Here is a 26,169-nt window from a genome sequence, read left to right as displayed (position 1 = left end):
ATGGACCCCAACCCTAGTGTCAACATGGCTGGGTGGAGGAGGAATGGACCCCAACCCTAGTGTCAACATGGCTGGGTGGAGGAGGACTGGACCCCAACCCTAGTGTCAACATGGCTGGGTGGAGGAGGACTGGACCCCAACCCTAGTGTCAACATGGCTGAGTGGAGGAGGACTGGACCCCAACCCTAGTGTCAACATGGCTGGGGGGAGGAGGAATGGACCCCAACCCTAGTGTCAACATGGCTGGGTGGAGGAGGAATGGACCCCAACCCTAGTGTCAACATGGCTGGGTGGAGGAGGACTGGACCCCAACCCTAGTGTCAACATGGCTGAGTGGAGGAGGACTGGACCCCAACCCTCGTGTCAACATGGCTGGGTGGAGGAGGAATGGACCCCAACCCTAGTGTCAACATGGCTGGGTGGAGGAGGACTGGACCCCAACCCTAGTGTCAACATGGCTGGGTGGAGGAGGAATGGACCCCAACCCTAGTGTCAACATGGCTGGGTGGAGGAGGAATGGACCCCAGCCCTAGTGTCAACATGGATGGGTGGAGGAGGACTGGACCCCAACCCTAGTGTCAACATGGCTGGGTGGAGGAGGAATGGACCCCAACCCTAGTGTCAACATGGTGGAGGAGGAATGGACCCCAACCCTCGTGTCAACATGGCTGAGTGGAGGAGGAATCAACATGATGAATCAAACCAAGTACAGGAAAGAAAAGAGACACAAGAAACCAACTCCCAACTTTTATTTCTTGACCTTTTCTTTCTCCAATGCTGTCAGACCTGCCCTTTTTTCAGAGCTCAACCAAGAGAGCCTGAAGACATAAACATTTTATTAAAAAAAATAAAAAACTCAATGCATTTGATTTATTTTGTTCTGCCTTCTTTATGTGGTGTAAAAAAAAGAAGAAGCTGGCTTTCAAGAGGTCCAAAAGCAGGAAAACCACAGACTTTGTCTGAACTGGCAACCTATTCCCTACATAGTGATACATTAGACTCTGTAGGTAATGACCTGTATATGGAATAGGGTCCCAGTTCAGATTGCAGACACAAAGTTAAAAACGGGGGGAAAGTTGATTCATTTGGCATGTTAAGAGTATTGTTTATCGTTTCAGTTCTCAGGAAAGCAAAACAAACAAACACTTGATTCACAACTATCGGGCCAAACCCGAGCTGAACTGTTCAAGCCTCCATTTAGTGTGAATTAGGGCATCAGATCAGTGTCTTCAACCCAGACAACCACAGAGTGGTGGCTATTTCTGCGTTAGGTTCATCTAGACTATAGATAAGGCCGGGGGAAACACAACTCTCGTCTTAAAAGAGTTGTGTGTGTGCAGGTATTTGTCCCGATCCAGCTCAAACACGGCAGGGTAGCCTAGTGGTTAGAGCATTGGACTAGTAACCGGAAGGTTGCAAGTTCAAACCCCCAAGCTGACAAGGTACAAATCTGTCGTTCTGCCCCTGAACAGGCAGTTGGCCTAGGAACAGTGGGTTGTCATTGAAAATAAGAATTTGTTCTTAACTGACTTGCCTAGTTAAATAAAAGGTTAAAAGAAAATGAATCCACTACTCCTGGTCTTGAATTGATTTATTGACCACGATTAGACTAAATTAAATTAGGTATGTTAAGAGCTGGAACAAAATCCTGCCTTCACACTTCACACACCAGAACCAGCGATAGCTCAGCCTATGGAGTGAGCCAAGGCAATACGAGCGGTTTAGCTGTAACAGGGAAGGGAGGAAAACTGTTTTTGGGGGGGCAGGGTTGTATTCATTAGTGCAAATCACGCAGAATGTTTTGCAATGGGGAAAAACAAAAGGTTTCTTATTGAGACACGTTCAGGTCGTTGCCTGCAGAGTTGGATTCCGTTTTAGTTTCCTAGTGAATAACGACCCAAGAGACACAACACCAATATGAAGTGAGGAAAAAAAATAATCACCACGTAAGAAATGATCCCAGGCCAGTTTCATAGTTGTGTTAGCTTATACTGGTTAGGGTTTGAGTGGGGACCACAGATTTGAGAACAGTTATATTGTTCCTCGTACTTGTTAAGAGGAGGCAAAGGCACCACAATTTAAAAGCAGAGCAGAACAAAGAGAATTTCTTCCAAGAAAGTCCAAAAACTGGTGACCTGTATTTGAGAACCGATTGCCAACTAAATAACTTCCACAGTGTTTTTTTTTTTTAAATCAATGAATAACACCAAAAAAAAACAGCCGTAAGAGCATTGACCCAAGACGAAAAACGTCCCAAAAAAATTTAAACTGTTACAACTTGAATAAAATCAGTTAGAGCCAGTTACAGTACATGTTATCATAGCCTGTTCCCATAGTAACAGAGCAACCATCCCCTTGCGACGTCGTACAGCACCAATGACAGATAAGCAACAGGTGAACAGGTCCACCGACCTGACCCACAACAAAGTTGGGACATATTTTTTGGCAATCGTTTCAATAACCTTTTTTTTTTTCTACAGTGGAGGGAAAACATTGTAGTTGTACGCTGAACATAGGAAAAATGATTCCCTTCGTGATGAACTAAAATGAAAAAAATGAAGAAAAAAAACACAGACTGATAGGCTACCTAAAAATGTGACGTGTGAAACACTTAAGCTACAAAAAGAGAGGCTACTTTGTGAGAAGACAGACAGTGGTGAGACAGAAAACAGTCTCTTGCTAGGGAGTGTTTTTTATTTTTTTTTAAAGGCATCGTGATTTCAATTAAGTTTAGCCGTAGAGCCAAGTGACATTAATTACATATTAGCATTAGCTTCACTACCAGACTTACATTGTAGCTTAGCTTAGCTTCACTACCAGACTTACATTGTAGCTTAGCGTTAGCGTTAGCTTCACTAAAATAGAACGACACAGTAGCATTAGCTTCAGCTTAGCTTCACTCATAGAATTACATTGTAGCATTAGCCATTAGCTTAGCCAATTGAATTCCAATGAAGCTTTAGCGAATTACATTTATAAGTGTAGTGGGGCTATCAGCTTAGCGACGCAAGTGATTTTCTGTTTGATGCTACGGCTTCATTAGATAGATAAGAGGGGGAGCTGCTTGAAAGTGTTACAAGCTAAAAAAGGCAGTTGTGGCATTTTTAAAGCTCTTCGTAAATATTTTGTTTTTTTAAAGACTTCTGTCCAGTCCCAAACCAATCCCTATCCCCTAGATAGCGTGCACTAGGTAAGCAAAATGACCCCTAGATAGTATGCACTAAGTAAACAAAAAATGGCACGAATTACCCGAAGCTTAGAAGGCCACAGGGGTGATTACCATATTGGTAATACCTGTACAATCCTCTCAGATTTGCACAAACGTCTACTACGGGCAAGGAGCCGATTTGGGAATGAGGCCCGAACGGTAGTGTAAAAACCAACTCTGCATCCCAAACTGCACTCCAATCCCTATGTTAGGATCCCCCATAGGAGAGCCCTGGCCTAAAGTAGTGCACTATTTAGGATCCCCCTATAGGAGAGCCCTGGCCTAAAGTAGTGCACTATTTAGGAAATCAGGTGTCATTTGAGAGACAGAGACCAACGACATGATGAAACATTCCCAGGCCTTGGCTTGACGAGTGTCGACCAAACATTCTTAGACATGTTCACAAAACGACAACCTTATATACACACACAACATACCAAAAAAATATATGGATATATATTTTTTTCGTTTCTTCTAAAAAGGTCTGGTGAGACTGATCAATTTAAGGCGATTGGCCAGGAAGATTTAAGGTTGCTATAGAAACTGGCTGAGATTATGGGGTGCATGTCAACCGTCTCAAAATGGCTTCCTTCCTCCCTTTTACCACCAAGCCTAATTTCCTCTCCTTAATCCGGACAGGACAGAGAAGGTGGAAGAGATGGGGTAGAAAGAGAGAGAGAGAGATAACCTACTTTCGAGTTTGCTTTCACTTATTCAACTCTTGCCCTATTCAGATAACTTACAACCCTGACCTTTTCCAGACTTTAAGACTTGCACAAAGCACCCCGAGGTCACGTCACTCTTTCAACACTAATAAAAGGGAGGAATCCAGTTTAGGCCGATTGAGACGCAGCCTGAATCACATTACTCAATCTCCTCAGAGTTCTCTCTCTCTCTCTCTCTCTCTCTCTCTCTCTCTCAGATGGAGAAAAAAACTATTTGGTAACAAAAAGTGTACTCCTTAAAATGTTATAATACAACAAAAAAACATTTGAAAAATGTACCTCGGCTAAAGCTTATAAAATAACATAAAGAATAAAATAACAATGATATTCCTTGGTCCGTAAAAATTGTTACTATGATAAATGTTTCACCCATAAAACAATATAATGACGTTTCTCTGCACACGAGTGATATCTCCATCATTACCAAAGCTCTTTGTTGTGGGTCCCAAAAAAAATGTATCTAAACTTTGTAGAAAGAGTGAGTGTTGAAAATAAAATAAAAAGTTGTTCTCCAACAAATGTATAAAAAGGGCTCCTAGTTATTGTGTCATCCTGGAGGTGAAACCTCTCCCAGACTGAATGACCCAGGCTGCAGTGTCATGTCCACAACCGACCACACGGGGGCGCAAGAGAGAGGGGATCCCCCTCCTTCCAGGTCTGTCTTTCATCAGAACCTCATCTCTCTTCTTCTCTTCTTCTCTTCTCCTCTTCAACTCAATCGCTCTCTTTCCAAAGAGTCCTTGAGCGAGCGAGGGTGGTTTCAAAGCAGGTCCATGAGCCTCTCACCTCCCCCACACACACACACTTCCCCGCTGCTATGACGATACTGACATCACCGATGAACCCGACAACAACCCAACGCTATTGGTTGACCCTCCCCCTTGACCAATCCCGTAGCCCGTCTGTCCTTCCGCCAACCCCCCTAAACCTCCCATCCCCAGACTCCCTGAGGAAGGTGAGGATGAGGAAGAGGAGATACTGTGACTGTGGGTCTGGAGGATGGCTCCGGCAGCGCTGCAGTGAAGACGAGGGCCTGGTTCTGGGGTATAGGTGAAGGTGAGGGCCGTGGAGTAGATGACTCCGTCGTTGCGGACCAAGGTGACGGGGACCTGGACGGGCTGACGGACCCAGCGCCACCCCTCTCTGAAGGCGGAGATGTCAGGCACCACGCAGAGCACGCTCTCTCCACACCTGGGACAGAAGGGGTTAGACAAAAGACAGATTCACCACGAGATCCGCCACGTTGTGGAGTCCGCGTTACCACGGAAACGGACTCGACCGCATGTCATCCGTCTTCAGTCAGTCGTTCGTTAACTTAACAACAATTTAAAAAACGGGTTAGAGGTTAGCCTCCTCTGGTCTCTCCGGATATCAGCTGTGACTGTGGTTGGTACCTCACTTTTAAATTTTACTGCTTTTGGGTCATGTCTGTCCTTGTATTTTCATGACAGTCTTCATCCATAATCTTCAATTACGCGATTATACAGTTACCACGGTAACACGATACCTGCGTTACCATGCCAGCCGTCTCTCTGTCACTCACACAACAGCTTACCTGTACATGGTGTCAGCCTCGATATCTCCAAACCAGACTCGGAGATCTGGAGCAAAGTTCTGTCCCGTCAGCTCTAACATGGCCACATCACCTCCACCATTCAACTAGAGAGACAACAGAGGGGTTAGTGTGGGTCCTGTCCCCTCCACCATTCAACTAGAGACAACAGAGGGGTTAGTGTGGGTCCTGTCACCTCCACCATTCAACTAGAGACAACAGAGGGGTTAGTGTGGGTCCTGTCCCCTCCACCATTCAACTAGAGAGACAACAGAGGGGTTAGTGTGGGTCCTGTCCCCTCCACCATTCAACTAGAGAGACAACAGAGGGGTTTAGTGTGGGTCCTGTCCCCTCCACCATTCAACTAGAGACAACAGAGGGGTTAGTGTGGGTCCTGTCACCTCCACCATTCAACTAGAGACAACAGAGGGGTTAGTGTGGGTCCTGTCCCCTCCACCATTCAACTAGAGAGACAACAGAGGGGTTAGTGTGGGTCCTGTCCCCTCCACCATTCAACTAGAGACAACAGAGGGGTTAGTGTGGGTCCTGTCACCTCCACCATTCAACTAGAGACAACAGAGGGGTTAGTGTGGGTCCTGTCCCCTCCACCATTCAACTAGAGACAACAGAGGGGTTAGTGTGGGTCCTGTCCCCTCCACCATTCAACTAGAGACAACAGAGGGGTTAGTGTGGGTCCTGTCACCTCCACCATTCAACTAGAGACAACAGAGGGGTTAGTGTGGGTCCTGTCCCCTCCACCATTCAACTAGAGAGACAACAGAGGGGTTAGTGTGGGTCCTGTCCCCTCCACCATTCAACTAGAGAGACAACAGAGGGGTTAGTGTGGGTCCTGTCCCCTCCACCATTCAACTAGAGAGACAACAGAGGGGTTAGTGTGGGTCCTGTCCCCTCTACCATTCAACTAGAGACAACAGAGGGGTTAGTGTGGGTCCTGTCCCCTCCACCATTCAACTAGAGACAACAGAGGGGTTAGTGTGGGTCCTGTCCCCTCCACCATTCAACTAGAGACAACAGAGGGTTAGTGTGGGTCCTGTCCCCTCTACCATTCAACTAGAGAGACAACAGAGGGGTTAGTGTGGGTCCTGTCACCTCCACCATTCAACTAGAGACAACAGAGGGGTTAGTGTGGGTCCTGTCCCCTCCACCATTCAACTAGAGACAACAGAGGGGTTTAGTGTGGGTCCTGTCCCCTCCACCATTCAACTAGAGACAACAGAGGGGTTAGTGTGGGTCCTGTCCCCTCCACCATTCAACTAGAGACAACAGAGGGGTTAGTGTGGGTCCTGTCCCCTCCACCATTCAACTAGAGACAACAGAGGGGTTAGTGTGGGTCCTGTCACCTCCACCATTCAACTAGAGACAACAGAGGGGTTAGTGTGGGTCCTGTCCCCTCCACCATTCAACTAGAGACAACAGAGGGGTTAGTGTGGGTCCTGTCACCTCCACCATTCAACTAGAGAGACAACAGAGGGGTTAGTGTGGGTCCTGTCCCCTCCACCATTCAACTAGAGACAACAGAGGGGTTAGTGTGGGTCCTGTCCCCTCCACCATTCAACTAGAGACAACAGAGGGGTTAGTGTGGGTCCTGTCCCCTCCACCATTCAACTAGAGACAACAGAGGGGTTAGTGTGGGTCCTGTCCCCTCCACCATTCAACTAGAGACAACAGAGGGGTTAGTGTGGGTCCTGTCCCCTCCACCATTCAACTAGAGACAACAGAGGGGTTAGTGTGGGTCCTGTCCCCTCCACCATTCAACTAGAGAGACAACAGAGGGGTTAGTGTGGGTCCTGTCCCCTCCACCATTCAACCAGAGACAACAGAGGGGTTAGTGTGGGTCCTGTCCCCTCCACCATTCAACTAGAGACAACAGAGGGGTTAGTGTGGGTCCTGTCCCCTCCACCATTCAACTAGAGACAACAGAGGGGTTAGTGTGGGTCCTGTCCCCTCCACCATTCAACTAGAGACAACAGAGGGGTTAGTGTGGGTCCTGTCCCCTCCACCATTCAACTAGAGACAACAGAGGGGTTAGTGTGGGTCCTGTCCCCTCCACCATTCAACTAGAGACAACAGAGGGGTTAGTGTGTGTCCTGTCCCCTCCACCATTCAACTAGAGACAACAGAGGGGTTAGTGTGGGTCCTGTCCCCTCCACCATTCAACTAGAGACAACAGAGGGGTTAGTGTGGGTCCTGTCCCCTCCACCATTCAACTAGAGACAACAGAGGGGTTAGTGTGGGTCCTGTCCCCTCCACCATTCAACTAGAGACAACAGAGGGGTTAGTGTGGGTCCTGTCCCCTCCACCATTCAACTAGAGACAACAGAGGGGTTAGTGTGGGTCCTGTCCCCTCCACCATTCAACTAGAGACAACAGAGGGGTTAGTGTGGGTCCTGTCCCCTCCACCATTCAACTAGAGACAACAGAGGGGTTAGTGTGGGTCCTGTCCCCTCCACCATTCAACTAGAGACAACAGAGGGGTTAGTGTGGGTCCTGTCCCCTCCACCATTCAACTAGAGACAACAGAGGGGTTAGTGTGGGTCCTGTCCCCTCCACCATTCAACTAGAGAGACAACAGAGGGGTTAGTGTGGGTCCTGTCACCTCCACCATTCAACTAGAGACAACAGAGGGGTTAGTGTGGGTCCTGTCCCCTCCACCATTCAACTAGAGACAACAGAGGGGTTAGTGTGTGTGTGTGTCTCTCAGTAGAGAATACACTGGTTTGTGTGTATTAAGGTGTGTGTGTAGGTATGTGTTAATGTGTGTTTAGGTGTGTGTGTTTAGGTATGTGTTAATGTGTGTTTAGGTGTGTGTGTTTAGGTATGTGTTAATGTGTGTGTAGGTATATGTTAATGTGTGTGTAGGTGTGTGTGTTTAGGTATGTGTTAATGTGTGTGTAGGTGTGTGTGTTTAGGTATATGTTAATGTGTGTGTGTTTAGGTATATGTTAATGTGTGTGTAGGTGTGTGTGTTTAGGTATATGTTAATGTGTGTGTAGGTGTGTGTGTTTAGGTATATGTTAATGTGTGTGTAGGTGTGTGTGTTTAGGTATATGTTAATGTGTGTGTAGGTGTGTGTGTTTAGGTATATGTTAATGTGTGTGTAGGTGTGTGTGTTTAGGTATATGTTAATGTGTGTTTAGGTGTGTGTGTTTAGGTATATGTTAATGTGTGTGTAGGTGTGTGTGTTTAGGTATATGTTAATGTGTGTGTGTAGGTGTGTGTGTGTAGGTATATGTTAATGTATGTGTAGGTGTGTGTGTGTGTAGGTATATGTTAATGTGTGTGTAGGTGTGTGTGTGTGTAGGTGTGTGTGTACCTGTAGACTCTCCACCACAGGGACCGGTGTAACAGGACAGGGTACAGGACCCATCCCCTGGTAGAAGGTGTACTCTGCCTTGTCTGTACTGATGATGGTCCAGGAGGCTCCATCGTTTATCATCTCCTTACTGGGCTCTTTGGGGCAGGGCGTGGCCTGGGGGAGGAGATATGTTAATTAGTCATTTACCTCCGTACTGGTCTAATTGGGGGGGAGGGCGTGGCCTGGGGGAGGAGATATACAAATTAGTCATTGACCTCCGTACTGGGCTCCTTAGGGTAGGGTGTGGCCTGGGGGAGGAGATATGCTAATTAGGTATGTACCTCTGTACAGGTCTTTTGGGGGTAAGGGCGTGGTCTGGGGGAGGAGATATGCTAATTAGTTATGTACCTCCGTACGGGTCTTTTGGGGGTAAGGGCGTGGTCTGGGGGAGGAGATATGCTAATTAGTTATGTGCCTCCGCACAGGTCTTTTTGTGGTAAGGGCGTGGCCTGGGGGAGGAGATAAGCTAATTAGTTATGTACCTCCGTACAGGTCTTTTTGTGGTAAGGGCGTGGCCTGGGGGAGGAGATAAGCTAATTAGTTATGTACCTCCGTACAGGTCTTTTTGTGGTAAGGGCGTGGTCTGGGGGAGGAGATATCCTAATTAGTTATGTACCTCCGTACAGTTCTTTTGTGGTAAGGGCATGGTCTGGGGGAGGAGATAAGCTAATTAGTTATGTACCTCCGTAGAGTTCTTTTGGGGTAAGGGCGTGGCCTGGGGGAGGAGATCTCCTAATTAGTTATGTACCTCCGTACAGGTCTTTTTGTGGTAAGGGCGTGGCCTGGGGGAGGAGATAAGCTAATTAGTAGTTTATTATTACTGTGGTGCCTTCAGTTGGAGTTAACGCTGGCTAAGATGCAGAACCGTTTGTACTGAACGACACGTTTCTCCAAAACGTCCTTGAACACACTTCGCTCCTGCTTGGTGGGTGTTTAAAAAATACATATATATTTTACCTTTATTTAACTAGGCAAGTCAGTTAAAGAACAAATTCTTATTTTCAATGACGGCCTAGGAACAGTGGGGTTAACTGCCTTGTTCAGGGGCAGAACGACAGATTTGTACCTTGTCAGCTCAGGGGTTTGAACTGTGGTGAGGTGTTGCTTGAAGAAATTAGTGGAGTCATTTTAAAAAAGGGGAGTGGCCATGCTGACAGCATTCCCCAACCCACAACCCCTCCCCGTTTAAACAAACAGACTGGTCATTCAGTACAACACCGCTTCAGTTCAACGCTGAACGTCCCACCACGTGCTGAACGTCCCACCACGTGCTGAACGTCCCACCACGTGCTGAACGTCCCACCACGTGCTGAACGTCCCACCACGTGCTGAACGTCCCACCACGTGCTGAACGTCCCACCACGTGCTGAACGTCCCACCACGTGCTGAACGTCCCACCACGTGCTGAACGTCCCACAACGTGCTGAACGCAGACCTGGTCTCTTTGGGGAAGGGCGTGGCCTGGGGAAGGAGATATGCAAATCTGTCATTTATCATCTCCTTACTGGTCTTTTTTGGGGGGGCAGGGTGTGGGTGTATGCAAATGAGATGCAAATAACGATGCCATCTGAGCAGGGTGGAATTAACCAGAAACCAACCAGAAGACAACGACCGAAACCAATGGTCCAATAAGAAACCCTCATTAAACAGGGAGGGACTAGATGAACTAGTGGTCCAATAAGAAACCCTCATTAAACAGGGAGGGACTAGATGAACTAGTGGTCCAATAAGAAACTCTGATTTTAGTTCAACAGACGGCTGGGAAAAGCTATTACCAGATACCACAAACCTGGCTCCGATCTACAAGGGGCTAGGAGTGTGTGTGTGTGTCTCCATCAGTCTGTGTGTGTGTGTGTGTGTGTACCTGGAACTGAATGATTCTCTCCTGTGAGAGACAGAGGTACATTCTCTCTGTGTCTTTCAGGTAGAAGGAACACTTGTGGAGCTGAGACACTGGGTCGTCTGCGTCCATCAACGCTGTCTGCTTGTCCACCTTACGGATCACCTGGGGAGGAGGTGAGAGACACCCTGATTATCTATCACACATCACCTGGGGAGGAGGTGAGAGACACCCTGCTTATCACACATCACCTGGGGAGGAGGTGAGAGATGACACACCCTGCTTATCTATCACACATCACCTGAGAATATGTAGGAACAGGAGACAGACCTGTAGGTAGAGAAGTGAATATGTAGGAACAGGAGACAGACCTGTAGGTAGAGAGGTGAATATGTAGGAACAGGAGACAGACCTGTAGGTAGAGAGGTGAATATGTAGGAACAGGAGACAGACCTGTAGGTAGAGAGGTGAATATGTAGGAACAGGAGACAGACCTGTAGGTAGAGAAGTGAATATGTAGGAACAGGAGACAGACCTGTAGGTAGAGAGGTGAATATGTAGGAACAGGAGACAGACCTGTAGGTAGAGAGGTGTATATGTAGGAACAGGAGACAGACCTGTAGGTAGAGAGGTGAATATGTAGGAACAGGAGACAGACCTGTAGGTAGAGAGGTGAATATGTAGGAACAGGAGACAGACCTGTAGGTAGAGAGGTGAATATGTAGGAACAGGAGACAGACCTGTAGGTAGAGAGATGAATATGTAGGAACAGGAGACAGACCTGTAGGTAGAGAGGTGAATATGTAGGAACAGGAGACAGACCTGTAGGTAGAGAGGTGAATATGTAGGAACAGGAGACAGACCTGTAGGTAGAGAGGTGAATATGTAGGAACAGGAGACAGACCTGTAGGTAGAGAGGTGAATATGTAGGAACAGGAGACAGACAGACAGACAGACCTGTAGGTAGAGAGGTGAATATGTAGGAACAGGAGACAGACAGACAGACAGACAGACAGACCTGTAGGTAGAGGTGAATATGTAGGAACAGGAGACAGACAGACAGACAGACCTGTAGGTAAAGAGGTGAATATGTAGGAACAGGAGACAGACAGACAGACCTGTAGGTAGAGAGGTGAATATGTAGGAACAGGAGACAGACCTGTAGGTAGAGAGGTGAATATGTAGGAACAGGAGACAGACAGACAGACCTGTAGGTAGAGAGGTGAATATGTAGGAACAGGAGACAGACAGACAGACCTGTAGGTAGAGAGGTGAATATGTAGGAACAGGAGACAGACAGACCTGTAGGTAGAGAGGTGAATATGTAGGAACAGGAGACAGACAGACCTGTAGGTAGAGAGGTGAATATGTAGGAACAGGAGACAGACCTGTAGGTAGAGAGGTGAATATGTAGGAACAGGAGACAGACCTGTAGGTAGAGAGGTGAATATGTAGGAACAGGAGACAGACAGACCTGTAGGTAGAGAGGTGAATATGTAGGAACAGGAGACAGACAGACAGACAGACCTGTAGGTAGAGAGGTGAATATGTAGGAACAGGAGACAGACCTGTAGGTAGAGAGGTGAATATGTAGGAACAGGAGACAGACAGACAGACAGACAGACCTGTAGGTAGAGAGGTGAATATGTAGGAATAGCAGACAGACAGACCTGTAGGTAGAGAGGTGAATATGTAGGAACAGGAGACAGACAGACAGACCTGTAGGTAGAGAGGTGAATATGTAGGAACAGGAGACAGACCTGTAGGTAGAGAGGTGAATATGTAGGAACAGGAGACAGACCTGTAGGTAGAGAGGTGAGACACGTTGGTACGTACCAGTCTAGGCAGCGCCATACCAGTGACAGAACAGACCAGTTTGACAGTCTGACCATAGTGGATGTATCCATCCCTCACCGCAAACTCCTCCCCTTCCGGCTCTTCCTCCTCCACTATAGGGAGAGAGTCATAGTTACTATAACAACCCACTATATAGTTACTATAACAACCCTCTATATATAGTTACTATAGCGACCCTCTATATATAGTTACTATAGCGACCCTCTATATATAGTTACTATAGCGACCCTCTATATATAGTTACTATAGCGACCCTCTATATATAGTTACTATAGCGACCCTCTATATAGTTACTATAACGACCCTCTATATATAGTTACTATAACGACCCTCTATATATATAGTTACTATAACGACCCTCTATATATAGTTACTATAACGACCCTCTATATATAGTTACTATAACGACCCTCTATATATAGTTACTATAACGACCCTCTATATATAGTTACTATAACAACCCTCTATATATAGTTACTATAACAACCCTCTATTTATAGTTACTATAACAACCCTCTATATATAGTTACTATAACGACCCTCTATATATATATATACAGTTACTATAACGACCCTCTATATATATATATACAGTTACTATAACGACCCTCTATACAGTTACTATAATATAACGACCCTCTATACAGTTACTATAACGACCCTCTATACAGTTACTATAACGACCCTCTATACAGTTACTATAACGACCCTCTATACAGTTACTATAACGACCCTCTATACAGTTACTATAACGACCCTCTATACAGTTACTATAACGACCCTCTATACAGTTACTATAACGACCCTCTATACATATATAGTTACTATAACGACCCTCTATATATATATATATATATATATAGTTACTATAACGACCCTCTATACAGTTACTATAACGACCCTCTATATATATATATAGTTACTATAACGACCCTCTATACAGTTACTATAACAAACCTATATATAGTTACTATAACGACCCCCTATACAGTTACTATAACGACCCTCTATACAGTTACTATAAATACCCTCTATATGATGCTATATACAGTTACTATAACGACCCCCTATACAGTTACTATAACGACCCTCTATATATAGTTACTATAACGACCCCCTATATATAGTTACTATAACGACCCCCTATACAGTTACTATAACGACCCTCTATACAGTTACTACAACAACCCTCTATATGATGCTATACATCTTTATCTGAAGTCTTGTCTTGGTGGCATTGAATTCGACATCACCATGGCAATGCAGCATAATCAACAGAGAAACAACATGATTGGCTGAAACGGAGGAGAGAGAGTTCAACAGACGGAAGAGAGGGGCTGGGCTGAAGGGAGGGAGGGAGGAGAGGGGCTGGGCTGAAGGGAGGGAGGAGAGGGGCTGGGCTGAAGGGAGGGAGGGAGGAGAGGGACTGGGCTGAAGGGAGGGAGGGAGGAGAGGGACTGGGCTGAAGGGAGGGAGGGAGGAGAGGGACTGGGCTGAAGGGAAGGAGGAGAGGGACTGGGCTGAAGGGAAGGAGGAGAGGGACTGGGCTGAAGGGAAGGAGGAGAGGGACTGGGCTGAAGGGAAGGAGGAGAGGGACTGGGCTGAAGGGAAGGAGGAGAGGGACTGGGCTAAAGGGAAGAAAGGGAAGAGAGGGACTGGGCTGAAGGGAAGAGAGGGACTGGGCTGAAGGGAAGAGAGGGACTGGGCTGAAGGGAAGAGAGGGACTGGGCTGAAGGGAAGAGAGGGACTGGGCTGAAGGGAAGAGAGGGACTGGGCTGAAGGGAAGAGAGGGACTGGGCTGAAGGGAAGAGAGGGACTGGGCTGAAGGGAAGAGAGGGACTGGGCTGAAGGGAAGAGAGGGACTGGGCTGAAGGGAAGAGAGGGACTGGGCTGAAGGGAAGAGAGGGACTGGGCTGAAGGAGAGAGGGACTGGCTGAAGGGAAGAGAGGGACTGGGCTGAAGGGAAGAGAGGGACTGGGCTGAAGGGAAGAGAGGGACTGGGCTGAGGAAGAGAGGACTGGGCTGAAGGGAAGAGAGGGACTGGGCTGAAGGGAAGAGAGGGACTGGGCTGAAGGGAAGAGAGGGACTGGGCTGAAGGGAAGAGAGGGACTGGGCTGAAGGGAAGAGAGGGACTGGGCTGAAGGGAAGAGAGGGACTGGGCTGAAGGGAAGAGAGGGACTGGGCTGAAGGGAAGAGAGGGACTGGGCTGAAGGGAAGAGAGGGACTGGGCTGAAGGGAAGAGAGGGACTGGGCTGAAGGAAGAGAGGGACTGGGCTGAAGGGAAGAGAGGGACTGGGCTGAAGGGAAGAGAGGGACTGGGCTGAAGGGAAGAGAGGGACTGGGCTGAAGGGAAGAGAGGGGAGGAGGACTGGGCTGAAGGGAAGAGGGGGACTGGGCTGAAGGGAAGAGGGGGACTGGGCTGAAGGGAAGAGGGGGACTGGGCTGAAGGGAAGAGGGGGACTGGGCTGAAGGGAAGAGGGGGACTGGGCTGAAGGGAAGAGGGGGACTGGGCTGAAGGGAAGAGGGGGACTGGGCTGAAGGGAAGAGGGGGACTGGGCTGAAGGGAAGAGGGGGACTGGGCTGAAGGGAAGAGGGGGACTGGGCTGAAGGGAAGAGGGGGACTGGGCTGAAAGGAAGAGGGGGACTGGGCTGAAGGGAAGAGGGGGACTGGGCTGAAGGGAAGAGAGGGACTGGGCTGAAGGGAAGAGAGGGACTGGGCTGAAGAGAGGGGCGGGGCTGGAGGGAAGAGAGGGGCGGGGCTGGAGGGAAGAGAGGGGCGGGGCTGAAGGAGAGGAGAGGAGGGGTAACTTACAGAGGTGTATGTAGAAGGCTCCCCACTGTTGTGAACTGGCATGGAAGTTCCCTCCCTCCACGTGTAGGTAGCGGGTACTGACAGTCTGAGAACGCAACCGGTTAAACAACGCAACCTTGGTACCTGACGCTATGCACACTAGAGAGATAAAGAGAGTAGGGAGAGAGGGAGAGGGTAGGGAGAGATGGGGAGAGAGAGGAAGGGAGAGGGTAGGGAGTGAGTAGGGAGTGAGGGAGAGGGTAGGGAGTGAGTGAGGGAGAGGGTAGGGAGTGAGGGAGAGGGTAGGGAGTGAGTGAGGGAGAGGGTAGGGAGTGAGGGAGGGAGAGGGTAGGGAGTGAGGGAGGGAGAGGGTAGGGAGTGAGGGAGGGAGAGGGTAGGGAGTGAGGGAGGGAGAGGGTAGGGAGTGAGGGAGGGAGAGGGTAGGGAGTGAGGGAGAGGGTAGGGAGTGAGGGAGAGAGTAGGGTGTGAGGGAGAGAGTAGGGTGTGAGGGAGAGAGTAGGGTGTGAGGGAGAGAGTAGGGAGGTTGGGAGAGTAGGGAGGGAGAAGGTTAGATATGCATTCATGTAGAGATCATGAAAGAGACACTTTGAAGTTGATCATTGTCAAATGAAAACAGCAGAGTTACGACAGAGCTCGGAAAAAAAGACCTTTGTCCCGAAACCACTCAAGAAAACCGTACCACTGCGCATCAAGCGTGTGTGTGTCTGTGTCTGTGTTCATACTCAGTCAGTTCTATGGAACCGTAAATCTTCTCTAAATGTGGTGAGAGACGGATGGGTCCAAATACTATTTAAAACCTTTCAGTCCGGTTCACATGCACTTAAAGTATTCAGATATATTATATATCAGATATATTTTTTATTTGAAATGAAAAGTAGTTGAATATTAATGTATTCAAAAAAACACAGGTATTTGATCCTCTCAAATACAATTTTGTAGACTATTTGGACTTCTACAAATAACCATAACCAAATGTAATTCAAATTCAAACCAAATAAAAGTACTTGTTTTGGGCTCCCTATTCCCTATGTAGTGCACTACTTTAGACCAGAGCCCTATGGAACCCTATTCCCTATGTAGTGCACTACTTTAGACCAGAGCCCTATGGAACCCTATTCCCTATGTAGTGCACTACTTTAGACCAGAGCCCTATAGAACCCTATTCCCTATGTAGTGCACTACTTTAGACCAGAGCCCTATAGAACCCTATTCCCTATGTAGTGCACTACTTTAGACCAGAGCCCTATGGAACCCTATTCCCTATGTAGTGCACTACTTTAGACCAGAGCCCTATGGAACCCTATTCCCTATGTAGTGCACTACTTTAGACCAGAGCCCTATAGAACCCTATTCCCTATGTAGTGCACTACTTTAGACCAGAGCCCTATGGAACCCTATTCCCTATGTAGTGCACTACTTTAGACCAGAGCCCTATGGAACCCTATTCCCTATGTAGTGCACTACTTTAGACCAGAGCCCTATGGAACCCTATTCCCTATGTAGTGCACTACTTAGACCAGAGCCCTATGGAACCCTATTCCCTATGTAGTGCACTACTTTAGACCAGAGCCCTATAGAACCCTATTCCCTATGTAGTGCACTACTTTAGACCAGAGCCCTATAGAACCCTATTCCCTATGTAGTGCACTACTTTAGACCAGAGCCCTATAGAACCCTATTCCCTATGTAGTGCACTACTTTAGACCAGAGCCCTATAGAACCCTATTCCCTATGTAGTGCACTACTTTAGACCAGAGCCCTATGGAACCCTATTCCCTATGTAGTGCACTACTTTAGACCAGAGCCCTATGGAACCCTATTCCCTATGTAGTGCACTACTTTAGACCAGAGCCCTATAGAACCCTATTCCCTATGTAGTGCACTACTTTAGACCAGAGCCCTATGGAACCCTATTCCCTATGTAGTGCACTACTTTAGACCAGAGCCCTATAGAACCCTATTCCCTATGTAGTGCACTACTTTAGACCAGATCCCTATAGAACCCTATTCCCTATGTAGTGCACTACTTTAGACCAGAGCCCTATGGAACCCTATTCCCTATGTAGTGCACTACTTTAGACCAGAGCCCTATGGAACCCTATTCCCTATGTAGTGCACTACTTTAGACCAGCGCCCTATAGAACCCTATTCCCTATGTAGTGCACTACTTTAGACCAGAGCCCTATAGAACCCTATTCCCTATGTAGTGCACTACTTTAGACCAGAGCCCTATGGAACCCTATTCCCTATGTAGTGCACTACTTTAGACCAGAGCCCTATGGAACCCTATTCCCTATGTAGTGCACTACTTTAGACCAGAGCCCTATGGAACCCTATTCCCTATGTAGTGCACTACTTTAGACCAGAGCCCTATGGAACCCTATTCCCTATGTAGTGCACTACTTTAGACCAGAGCCCTATGGAACCCTATTCCCTATGTAGTGCACTACTTTAGACCAGAGCCCTATGGAACCCTATTCCCTACGTAGTGCACTACTTTAAACCAGAGCCCTATGGAACCCTATTCCCTATGTAGTGCACTACTTTAGACCAGAGCCCTATGGAACCCTATTCCCTATGTAGTGCACTACTTTAGACCAGAGCCCTATGGAACCCTATTCCCTATGTAGTGCACTACTTTAGACCAGAACCCTATAGAACCCTATTCCCTATATAGTGCACTACTTTAGACCAGAGCCCTATGGAACCCTATTCCCTATGTAGTGCACTACTTTAGACCAGAGCCCTATGGAACCCTATTCCCTACGTAGTGCACTACTTTAGACCAGAACCCTATAGAACCCTATTCCCTATATAGTGCACTACTTTAGACCAGAGCCCTATGGAACCCTATTCCCTATGTAGTGCACTACTTTAGACCAGAGCCCTATGGAACCCTATTCCCTATGTAGTGCACTACTTTAGAACAGAGCCCTATGGAACCCTATTCCCTATGTAGTGCACTACTTTAGACCAGAGCCCTATGGAACCCTATTCCCTACGTAGTGCACTACTTTAGACCAGAGCCCTATAGAACCCTATTCCCTATGTAGTGCACTACTTTAGACCAGAGCCCTATAGAACCCTATTCCCTATATAGTGCACTACTTTAGACCAGAACCCTATAGAACCCTATTCCCTATGTAGTGCACTACTTTAGACCAGAGCCCTATGGAACCCTATTCCCTATGTAGTGCACTACTTTAGACCAGAGCCCTATGGAACCCTATTCCCTACGTAGTGCACTACTTTAGACCAGAGCCCTATGGAACCCTATTCCCTACGTAGTGCACTACTTTAGACCAGAGCCCTATGGAACCCTATTCCCTATGTAGTGCACTACTTTAGACCAGAGCCCTATGGAACCCTATTCCCTATGTAGTGCACTACTTTAGACCAGAGCCCTATAGAACCCTATTCCCTACGTAGCACTACTTTAGACCAGAACCCTATAGAACCCTATTCCCTACGTAGTGCACTACTTTAGACCAGAACCCTATAGAACCCTATTCCCTATGTAGTGCACTACTTTAGACCAGAACCCTATAGAACCCTATTCCCTATGTAGTGCACTACTTTAGACCAGCGCCCTATAGAACCCTATTCCCTATGTAGTGCACTACTTTAGACCAGAGCCCTATGGAACCCTATTCCCTATGTAGTGCACTACTTTAGACCAGAGCCCTATGGAACCCTATTCCCTACGTAGTGCACTACTTTAGACCAGAGCCCTATAGAACCCTATTCCCTACGTAGCACTACTTTAGACCAGAACCCTATAGAACCCTATTCCCTATGTAGTGCACTACTTTAGACCAGAGCCCTATAGAACCCTATTCCCTACGTAGCACTACTTTAGACCAGAGCCCTATGGAACCCTATTCCCTATGTAGTGCACTACTTTAGACCAGAGCCCTATGGAACCCTATTCCCTACGTAGTGCACTACTTTAGACCAGAGCCCTATGGAACCCTATTCCCTACGTAGTGCACTACTTTAGACCAGAGCCCTATGGAACCCTATTCCCTATGTAGTGCACTACTTTAGACCAGAGCCCTATGGAACCCTATTCCCTATGTAGTGCACTACTTTAGACCAGAGCCCTATGGAACCCTATTCCCTATGTAGTGCACTACTTTAGACCAGAGCCCTATGGAACCCTATTCCCTATGTAGTGCACTACTTTAGACCAGAGCCCTATAGAACCCTATTCCCTATGTAGTGCACTACTTTAGACCAGAGCCCTATGGAACCCTATTCCCTATGTAGTGCACTACTTTAGACCAGAGCCCTATAGAACCCTATTCCCTATGTAGTGCACTACTTTAGACCAGCGCCCTATAGAACCCTATTCCCTATGTAGTGCACTACTTTAGACCAGAGCCCTATAGAACCCTATTCCCTATGTAGTGCACTACTTTAGACCAGAGCCCTATAGAACCCTATTCCCTATGTAGTGCACTCCCTATAATATCTGATACTCTAATACACATTTATTATCCATTACTGTGGAAATGTGTGTGTGTGTGTGTGTGTGTGTGTTCCTCTCTATACTCACGGTCAGCGTTCTTCAGAGACTGTTTCTTCTTGGACGGTTTAGAGATAACTTTGATCCTCTTACTAAGGAAGACTCCTATGTCTGTACTGTTACCATAGAACATCTTGACTGACAGCATGAAGTGTTTCCTCTTGTCACTGTCACTGATGTATAGAGTCTTAGCTGTGCAGAAGTCCTGGAGAGAGAGAGGAAGAGAGGAGGGAGAGAAGGAGAGAAAGAAGGCGAGGAGAAGGAGAGAGAGAAAGAAGGAGAAGGAGAGAGAGAAAGAAGGAGAAGGAGAGAGAGAAAGAAGGAGAAGGAGAGAGAGAAAGAGGAGGGAGAGAGAGAAGAGGAGGGAGAGAGAGAAAGAGGAGGGAGAGAGAGAAAGAGGAGAAGGAGAGAGAGAAAGAAGGAGAAGGAGAGAGAGAAAGAAGGAGAAGGAGAGAGAGAAAGAGGAGGGAGAGAGAGAAAGAGGAGGGAGAGAGAGAAAGAGGAGGGAGAGAGAGAAAGAGGAGGGAGAGAGAGAAAGAGGAGGGAGAGAGAGAAAGAGGAGGGAGAGAGAGAAAGAGGAGGGAGAGAGAGAAAGAGGAGGGAGAGAGAGAAAGAGGAGGGAGAGAGAGAAAGAGGAGGGAGAGAGAGAAAGAGGAGGGAGAGAGAGAAAGAGGAGGGAGAGAGAGAAAGAGGAGGGAGAGAGAGAAAGAGGAGGGAGAGAGAGAAAGAGAGGGAGAGAGAGAAAGAGGAGGGAGAGAGAGAAAGAGGAGGGAGAGAGAGAAAGAGGAGGGAGAGAGAAAGAGGAGGGAGAGAGAGAAAGAGGAGGGAGAGAGAGAAAGAGGAGGGAGAGAGAGAAAGAGGAGGGAGAGAGAGAAAGAGGAGGGAGAGAGAGAAAGAGGAGGGAGAGAGAGAAAGAGGAGGGAGAGAGAGAAAGAGGAGGGAGAGAGAGAGAGGAGGGAGAGAGAGAGAGGAGGGAGAGAGAGAGAGAGGAGGGAGGGAGAGAGAGAGAGAGGAGGGAGAGAGAGAGAGAGGAGGGAGAGAGAGAGAGGAGAGAGAGGAAGTATTTTGCGAGAAGAGAAGTTATTTGAGTGTGGAAACACAGGATGCAGAAGTTCTGTGGGGAAAGACTGAGGGAGGGGTTTCACTGTTCTGCCTGCCTCTGTGTGTGTGTGTGTGTGGACACACGGTTTTACCCTTGCAGACATTCTGGGGAGAGAAAATGAGGAAATGTGGGTTTCAGTCAGCATGTCTGTGTGTGTCAGTGTGTGTGTCAGTGTGACTCTCCCTCTGTGTGCGTGTGTGTGTGTGTGTGTGTCAGTGTGACTCTCCCTCTGTGTGTGTGTGTGTGTGTGTGTGTGTGTGTGTGGACACACGGTTTTACCCTTGCAGACATTCTGGGGAGAGAAAATGAGGAAATGTGGGTTTCAGTCAGCGTGTCTGTGTGTCTCTCCCTCTGTGTGTGTGTGTGTGTGTTGTCCCTTACCTTCCCCTCTATGTTGAGTTGCTGCATCTCCTGGTCACTGTTTCCTATCCCTATAAAGGCACAGGGCTGAGCCTCCTGCTCTGAACAGCCCTCTCTCTCCATCTCCTCTGTCTTCTTCTTCCAGCCACAGCCCATCAGATAGATACAAGGAGGAGGACAGAAGAACCTAAAGGACAGACAGATCAGCCCATCAGATAGATACAAGGAGGGGGGGGGGGGGGAACCTACAGGACAGACAGATCAGCCCATCAGATAGATACAAGGAGGGGGGCAGAAGAACCTAAAGGACAGACAGATCAGCCCATCAGATAGATACAAGGAGGGGGGCAGAAGAACCTAAAGGACAGACAGATCAGCCCATCAGATAGATACAAGGAGGGGGGGGGGGGCCCTACAGGACAGACAGATCAGCCCATCAGATAGATACAAGGAGGGGGGGGGGGGGACCTACAGGACAGACAGATCAGCCCATCAGATAGATACAAGGAGGGGGGGGGGACCTACAGGACAGACAGATCAGCCCTTCAGATAGATACAAGGAGGAGGGGACCTACAGGACAGACAGATCAGCCCATCAGATAGATACAAGGAGGGGGGGGGGACCTACAGGACAGACAGATCAGCCCATCAGATAGATACAAGGAGGGGGGGGGGGGACCTACAGGACAGACAGATCAGCCCATCAGATTGATACAAGGAGGTGGGGACCTACAGGACAGACAGATCAGCCCATCAGATAGATACAAGGAGGGGGGGGAACCTACAGGACAGACAGATCAGCCCATCAGATAGATACAAGGAGGGGGGGGGGACCTACAGGACAGACAGATCAGCCCATCAGATAGATACAAAGAGGGGGGGGGACCTACAGGACAGACAGATCAGCCCATCAGGTAGACACACACACTATAAACTACAGAGACTCCATGAATACACACAGACACACTATCAACTACAGAGACACCATGAATACACACACTATCAACTAGAGACACCATGAATACCGTTCTCTCTCTCATACAGAGACACCATGAATACCGTTCTCTCTCTCATACAGCGACACCATGAATACCGTTCTCTTTCTCATACAGAGACACCATGAATACCATTCTCTCTCTCATACAGAGACACCATGAATACCGTTCTCTCTCTCTCTCATACAGAGACACCATGAATACTGTTCTCTCTCATACAGAGACACCATGAATACCGTTCTCTCTCTCATACAGAGACACCATGAATACCGTTCTCTCTCTCATACAGACACCATGAATACCGTTCTCTCTCTCTCTCTCATACAGAGACAGCATGAATACCGTTCTCTCTCTCTCATACAGAGACAGCATGAATACCGTTCTCTCTCTCATACAGAGACACCATGAATACCGTGCTCTCTCTCTCATACAGAGACACCATGAATACCGTTCTCTCTCTCATACAGAGACACCATGAATACCGTTCTCTCTCTCATACAGAGACACCATGAATACCGTTCTCTGTCTCTCATACAGAGACACCATGAATACCGTTCTCTGTCTCTCATACAGAGACACCATGAATACCGTTCTCTGTCTCTCATACAGAGACACCATGAATACCGGTCTCTCTCTCATACAGACCTCTTCTCGTTGCCGTAAGACTTCTGTGCCACTTTAGCGTGTAGTATGAGTAAGGTCTGGTCTCCCCTCTCCTTCAGGTAGTTTCTCATGGCCTCTCTATAGGGGGAAACACACAAAACATTCAGACAACATTTATTGAACAGAATCAAACGACAACGTCACATAGATGCCCCGGGGTACAGAGCCACACAGATGCCCCGGGGTACAGAGCCACATAGAGGCACCGGGGGTACAGAGCCACATAGAGGCACCGGGGGTACAGAGCCACACAGAGGCACCGGGGGTACAGAGCCACACAGAGGCACCGGGGGTACAGAGCCACACAGAGGCACCGGGGGTACAGAGCCACACAGAGGCACCAGGGGTACAGAGCCACAGAGGCACAGGGGGCACAGAGCCACCGGGGGTACAGAGCCACATAGAGGCACCGGGGGTACAGAGCCACACAGAGGCACCGAGGGTACAGAGCCACATAGAGGCACCGGGGTACAGAGCCACACAGAGGCCCCGGGGTACAGAGCCACACAGAGGCACCGGGGTACAGAGCCACCGGGGTACAGAGCCACATAGAGGCACCGGGGTACAGAGCCACATAGAGGCCGCGGGGTACAGAGCTACACAGAGCCACCGGGGTACAGAGCCACATAGAGGCACCGGGGTACAGAGCCACATAGATGAACCGGGGTACAGACAACGCTTATTCAAGGTAATACCACAACTATGCAAAGATACATAGAACTGGGTGAAATAACAAGGGTGTATACACCATCGGTCAAATACGGGAATTTGGGGTTAGAGTGTTGGGCCAGTAACCGAAAGGTTGCTAGATCGAATCACTGAGCTGACAAGGTAAAAAAATCTGTGCTTCTGCCCCTGAACAAGGCAGTTAACCCTGGTAGGTCGTCATTGTAAATAAGAATTTATTCTTAACTGACTTGCCTGGTTAAATAAAATAAATTAATGCTCTTAGACACTTGAGTGTCAGTATGAATGGTGTGTATATAGAAACGGGTGTAAAATAAATCTTATGGGCAAAGTGGAAGAAATGAATGTGGATAAGTGGTTCTACACCTTAGTAATAGAAACGCTGTGGAGGAGGAAGCTAGACGTTTCTCACATTTAAATGAGACTGATGAGTTATGAAACGTGTGGTGGGAACGTTTCCTTACCTCGTCAGGCGCTGCGGTGGAGCTTGCTCACCAAACTTCCTGTTTAACAAAACAAAACAAACAAGGTACTTTTCTATCAGCTCCACATTATACGAGATACAGTTAAATTATAAAGTTGTCACAATTCTAGCAATCTGAAAACATCATGACTATTAGCAGGTGAGTGTTACCATGAAAACAAAACCACACTATTCTAAACAGTATTTTTGAATTATGCTGCAGGTGGCAAGTGAACGATTCAAATCAGTGAAGTTAAAAACGAACTTTGTTGCCAGTTTTTTGTCGGACAAATGCGACTAATATACTGTCTTTGTAACTTTACATGATTAGTAAAAATGAAATAGGCAACATTGAACAACATATAAAAACATTGTTTAATTGAACTCAGCATATACATAATGGCTAGGTGATCTGGCCATAAAATGTAGCTAAAATAAGTAAAAATAGTTAGATATATTATTACTGGCGGATAAAAAAAAGAGGTAGTTAGTTGGCTAGCTTTTCGTTGTGGCTAGCTAACACCGCACTAACATTGACACAAAAGTAGCAATAAGTGCGCGACGCCAATTTAATAAAGCACTTTCAAAGCTATCTGGTAAACAAAAACGAGTGTAACAAAGTGGTTAGGAAACTCAAGTTACCCAAAAACAAAGAAAATGAACTTTTTAAACGGTTCTTTCCTTCATATATATATTTTTTTTGTTGCTCTGAATTTCAACACTTACCCCGTCACAACGGGCGCCATTTTCCACTGGAACTTCTAAAGTTCCAACAATCGCGAGATCTCAAATCCATTCCCACCGCCGCTGGGACAAACACAACGAACAGAAGAACCCCGACGGGAACAGATATAAACGAGAGTAGAAAAAAAGGGAGAGGAGAGGCGGACAGAGGGCAGACGCCACAACAGCCGTGGGAAAGTTACGAAATCGCGCGAGAATAGAAAAACTCTCACAATAGACAAGAATGGGGTTGGACTCGATCTATCGCGAGATTTATGCTCGTTTTTTTTTCTCCCACAAGGTGAAACTGTAACTCGATTCCCACGCTTTTAAAAAGTCATACACTACAGTAGAGTGGTTGCTTTAGGAGTGAAGTTACACCTCACAACATAATTGTAGCCTAAACTGTAGATTAAAATGTTATTCACAAAGTGAAGATGATATTGGTTTGCATTTACCAGTGAAGGGGGATTGGAGTGCACAGAGCTAGTTAACCCCGTGAGCCGAGAATACAATTGGCTAGATGACAAAAAAACAACTCGCTGTTAAAACTATACCTCACTTCAATTCAAGCCAACTAGATTAATATTATTGTATTAATTGCGTCCACCAGATGGCACTCATATAACATAGAAACCCAGTGCTTCTCAATATATCTCTGGGTGTGCACATTTTGGTTCCAGCCCAGCACAAACACACCCGATTCAACTAAACAACGGCTTTTGTCACAGGTTGATGGAAACGACGTTGTAAAGTAGGAACAAAACGGCACAAGGACTATACGCAAAAAGATCACATGTAATAGATTATATTTTATTAAAATTTTTATAATTTAATGGAATCACATGGGATATTCAAATGTCTAAAACAATAACAAAAGGGACAGAATGTCAGGATGTAAATGGGACTTTATTCACTATATAGTGTAGCCTGCTACTTCTGACCAGAACCAATAGGGCTTTATTCACTATATAGAGTAGCCTGCTACTTCTGACCAGGACCAATAGGGCTCTGGTCTAAAGTAGTGCACTATATAGGGAATAGGGTTCTATAGGGCTCTGGTCTAAAGTAGTGCACTAACTACGGAATAGGGTGCCATAGGGCTCTGGTCTAAAGTAGTGCACTATATATAGGGAATAGGGTGCCATAGGGCTCTGGTCTAAAGTAGTGCATTAAATACGGAATAGGGTGCCATTTAGCACAAGCTTCATTTACATTTGAGTCATTTAACAGACGCTCCCCACTGAGCACAGACAGTCTAATTCAACGTCTGTTGAA

General features: G+C 47.2%; 1 protein-coding gene across 2 annotated transcripts; it reads right to left on the bottom strand.

The window, feature by feature from the left end:
* Window positions 1-733: 733 nt before the first annotated feature.
* Window positions 734-25,690, bottom strand: LOC109884360 (recombining binding protein suppressor of hairless-like). 2 transcript variants are annotated; one of them, XM_031821472.1, is made up of 11 exons: window positions 24,811-24,834; window positions 24,170-24,208; window positions 23,001-23,096; window positions 21,382-21,547; window positions 19,929-20,103; window positions 15,371-15,508; window positions 12,538-12,650; window positions 10,726-10,866; window positions 8,820-8,975; window positions 5,489-5,592; window positions 734-5,124 (listed from the first exon to the last, which is right to left on the bottom strand). In XM_031821472.1, exons 3-11 carry the CDS (start codon window positions 23,087-23,089, stop codon window positions 4,749-4,751), a joined length of 1,458 nt encoding a protein of 485 aa, XP_031677332.1. In that variant the 5' UTR covers window positions 23,090-23,096; window positions 24,170-24,208; window positions 24,811-24,834; the 3' UTR covers window positions 734-4,748. The 2 variants fall into 2 exon arrangements, with proteins under 2 accessions (XP_031677332.1, XP_031677331.1); XM_031821471.1 differs by lacking the exon at window positions 24,811-24,834 and adding an exon at window positions 24,895-25,690 and having other exon boundaries at window positions 735-5,124.
* Between the last annotated feature and the right edge of the window lie 479 nt (window positions 25,691-26,169).

This window comes from Oncorhynchus kisutch, unplaced genomic scaffold, assembly GCF_002021735.2.
Source record: "Oncorhynchus kisutch isolate 150728-3 unplaced genomic scaffold, Okis_V2 scaffold3979, whole genome shotgun sequence".
NCBI classification, from domain to species: domain Eukaryota; kingdom Metazoa; phylum Chordata; class Actinopteri; order Salmoniformes; family Salmonidae; genus Oncorhynchus; species Oncorhynchus kisutch.
Note: the sequence above shows the minus strand (reverse complement) of the source record. Positions and strands in the feature narration are given on the sequence as shown.

Excerpts from the sequence above, each read along its gene's own strand:
- LOC109884360 (XM_031821471.1), bottom strand. The coding sequence starts at position 24,914 with ATGGCGCCCGTTGTGACGGG. Across the intron at positions 24,209-24,894 it reads ATGGCGCCCGTTGTGACGGG|GAAGTTTGGTGAGCAAGCTC; the intron begins GTAAGTGTTGAA and ends TTTGTTAAACAG. Across the intron at positions 8,976-10,725 it reads AGAGAATCATTCAGTTCCAG|GCCACGCCCTGCCCCAAAGA; the intron begins GTACACACACAC and ends CTCCTCCCCCAG.